Source organism: Austrofundulus limnaeus, unplaced genomic scaffold (genome assembly GCF_001266775.1).
Source record: "Austrofundulus limnaeus strain Quisiro unplaced genomic scaffold, Austrofundulus_limnaeus-1.0 Scaffold174, whole genome shotgun sequence".
NCBI classification, from domain to species: domain Eukaryota; kingdom Metazoa; phylum Chordata; class Actinopteri; order Cyprinodontiformes; family Rivulidae; genus Austrofundulus; species Austrofundulus limnaeus.
The window spans coordinates 851,676-855,477 of record NW_013952576.1 but is presented as its reverse complement, the minus strand read 5'-3'; the positions used below and the strand labels follow the sequence as shown (position 1 = coordinate 855,477).

The 3,802-nt window shown below is 39.3% G+C and overlaps 1 protein-coding gene across 1 annotated transcript in view; it reads right to left on the bottom strand.

Annotated features, from left to right (window-relative positions):
• The window catches only part of mcm3ap (minichromosome maintenance complex component 3 associated protein), a gene marked incomplete in the record, with an annotated part of 30,237 nt that overhangs the window by 9,063 nt on the left and 17,372 nt on the right, over positions 1-3,802 (bottom strand). Inside the window, 6 exon segments of the mRNA XM_014017680.1 lie at positions 140-284; positions 355-489; positions 561-629; positions 836-1,033; positions 1,108-1,260; positions 1,403-1,516. Of these exon segments, the coding sequence (XP_013873134.1) occupies positions 140-284; positions 355-489; positions 561-629; positions 836-1,033; positions 1,108-1,260; positions 1,403-1,516 (814 nt within the window).

Below are 3,802 nucleotides of genomic sequence, written 5' to 3'. Positions count from 1 at the left end.
AGCTGATTTCAGCTCATTTAGCGTTGTCCTGTAGCTAACAGCTAACCTCTAGTGTTGTCCTGTAGCTAACAGCTAACCTCTAGTGTTGTCCTTTAGCTAACAGCTCACCTCTAGTGTTGTCCTGTAGCTAACAGCTCACCTTGACCGTGACGTGGACCTTGTGAGTCCTCTGCCTGCTCTCCTGCAGAGTGTTGGTGACACACAGAGTTCTCATGGTACCGTCCGGCTCCTCCCCTGAGCTTCTGTCAGAACCCAGTTTCACCTGCAGCCAGTCTGACAGCAGCCTGAAACACACGGAACATCAGGTAGCAGCGCTGACGTGTCAGCGGGTCACAGGAACAGGTCGTCTCTCACCTGTCAGCCAGACTGGCTGCACTTTCATGATCACTGGGGAGGAGCAGCACGATTTTCCAGAAGATGCGATCAGGTGGGTTTGGGATGTTGTCAGTCAGCAGCGCGGGCAGATCGAGCGGCGCCCACACCTTCTCCCTAAAGGAAGRATCATGAACACGTCAAACTACAGCTTCATGACACAGAGCAGCACCTGAACCTGGACTCACTGCAGCAGCTGCTGATAGAAGCAGTGGACTCTCAGCTGATGGACGGCCTCTTGTCTCATCCTCAGCAGCCTGAGGACACACAACATGTTTGATGAGGAAACACAACGTGTTTGATGAGGAAACAACGTGTTTGATGAGGAAACACAACGTGTTTGATGAGGAAACAACGTGTTTAATGAGGACACACAACGTGTTTGATCAGGAAACACAATGTGTTTGATGAGGACACACAACGTGTTTGACAGCAGCAGAAGAAGAGCGGAGGACGAGCTCACCTGGTGCTGGACACGGCGAACACGCCAGCGTTCCCCAGGTCCACCACACCTCGAGCCAGGTCCGCTCTGCAGGGCTGGGCGGGGGCGCTGGGGGCCAGGGCCTTCAGTTTGAACCGAGGGTCCACGCAGCAAGGCGCKGCAGGAAAGCCCCTCATCTGACGCTTCAGCTTGCGTCGAACCGCCACCACGTCACGCCACCTGAAGGTGCGGACAGAAAGCCGTTAACACACTGTGAACTMTGAAAAGTTTCAGAAGCGTCACTGGTTCTTCACCTCTTGATGTACTTGTAGATGAGCTCCAGCTCTGCTTCCAGGAGGTCTTCAACCAGCAGAGAGATTTCTGTCTTCAGAGTCTCATCGATCAGCTGGCAGCAGATCTGCTTACTGCATTTATCCAAACGTTCTGCTTTCTCCCTCAGAGCCTCCCTGATAAAACAAACACAGGCGATGAAATACGATTTTAAATTCTGTTCATAAAAACAGGCTGTGATTTCCACAAACAGCCATGTTTATTTATTAGAAATAATTGTATAAAATGAAACATTTCGGGGGATGTGTGCAGTCGTACTGGATTTCAGCGGAGGCGGTTTCCCGCGCGGTCTCGTCCACCACTTGATGAATGATGTCGGCGCAGAGCGAGCAGCTGAACTGAGCCAGGAAGGCCTCGTGCTCCTGCCTCCGCCTGAAAACACAAAAKCACATCAGACTGCATCAAACACACGGCTGAGTTAAAGTTAATTCACACCATCTGGTTGGAAACCGAAACGTCTCTTTCAAAATAAAACTCAAACACTTGCTGTTCTTTAACAGAATTACAGATGGGAGGTTGAGTARGAGCAATCCTGAGTCTAAGGAGCCTGAAGTTTCAGGTTTGAAAACTGGAGTGATAATTGGAAATATGTTAAACTGATGTCTGTGTGTAATACAATAAGACTGACACAACAAAGTTCTGAAACACAGACACTACTGTGGTTCTGATCTCTATGGGTCTGTATAATGTATATCTATGCTTCTGTATAATGTATATCTATGCATCTGTATAATGTATATCTATGCATCCGTATAATGTATATCTATGCGTCTGTATAATGTATATCTGTGGGTCTGTATTATGTATATCTATGGGTCTGTATAAAGTATATCTATGCGTCTGTTTATCTATGGATCTGTATAATGTACATCTATGCGTCTGTATGATGTACATCTATGCGTCTGTATAATGTACATCTATGCGTCTGTATAAAGTACATTTATGCGTCTGTATAAAGTACATCTATGCGTCCGTATAATGTACAACTATTCTTCTGTATAATGTATATCTAAGGGTCTGTATAATGTATATCTAAGGGTCTGTGTAATGTATATCTAAGGGTCTGTGTAATGTATATCTAAGGGTCTGTGTAATGTATATCTATGGGTCTGTGTAATGTATATCTATGGGTCTGTATAATGTATATGCGTCTGTATAATGTATATGCGTCTGTATATTGTATATCTTTGGGTCTGTATAATGTATATCTATGGGTCTGTATAATGTATATCTTTGGGCCTGTATAATGTATATCTATGGGTCTGTATAATGTATATCTATGGGTCTGTATAATGTATATCTATGGGTCTGTATAATGTATATCTATGGGTCTGTATAATGTATATCTATGGGTCTGTATAATGTATATCTATGGGTCTGTATAATGTATATCTATGGGTCTGTATAATGTATATCTATGGGTCTGTATAATGTATATCTATGGGTCTGTATAATGTATATCTATGGGTCTGTATAATGTATATCTATGGGTCTGTATAATGTATATCTATGGGTCTGTATAATGTATAAATAAGTTGTTTGAGAATGAATTGAAGTTTTTATTTTGTTTTTTTTTTCTTTTTTTTTCTTTTCTTTTCCTAATTATTATTGCTTTAAATTAATTGTAGAAAAAAGGGGCAGATATTGTAAGATTTTTTTCTTCTTTCTGCCTCCTTTCATTTCAATTTGATTTGTATATAGATTTTGTTGTGTATATATGTTGTGTATATCTTTTGTTTTTATTGTGTTAAAATTTTTGGTTTTAAATGAAATGAATAAACAATTTAAACTAAACTAAACTAAACTAAACTAAACTAAACTAAACTAAACTAAACTAAACTAAACTAAACTAAATTAAACTAAACTAAACTAAACTAAATTAAACTAAACTAAACTAAATGTAAAACAGAAGTTGGTACACTGAAGCATTGTTTTTGGTCCTGGTTTTGGTTAGATATAATTTGTAAAAAAAAAAAAATTTAGGGGATTATGTGTAAAAAAAACAAATCTGGTCTTCATGCTAAAAACAGGACTGTGAATAATAACTTTAATAAAAAGACTGTAATGCACACTTACTTTTGCTGCAAGGAAAAAGATTCTGATGTAATGAACCGGTGCAAAACGGCCAACTGTTAACGCTTCCAAGGGTTACTACAAGACTTTAACATGTATTTTACATTCTGAGAGACTTTTTCTTTAAAGTGTGGGAACTATATATGAAGTATTTCAAACCTAATATTTCAGCCATTATGTTTAACTTTATATACTTTCACTGCTTAAATGAAATGAATCTATTCTGTTTATTTACTTTGATCTCTCTGTGTCTGAGTCGTCATGCTGTGTTTTTTGCTTTTGTTTTTTTTTATTTCTTTGAATTGTTGAAGTAATTTATCGGTTAGATTCTGATGCTAAAAGCACTACACCATTTTCTTAGTTTTCCTTTTAAGTATTAACTTTAATAATCCACTGTTTAACTATTGTTAACTTCTGATTAAAATAGTTTAGGTACATGCCCGAAACGTCATCAACACATCGAAAAACTGTTATTAATTCATTAGGGAAGGCAATGGGCCTCATGCAAGAACAGTTCGTACGCACAGATTTGTTCTTAAATTGTGCGTACGAGTGATTTAGGAGAATTTGTGGCATTCACCAATG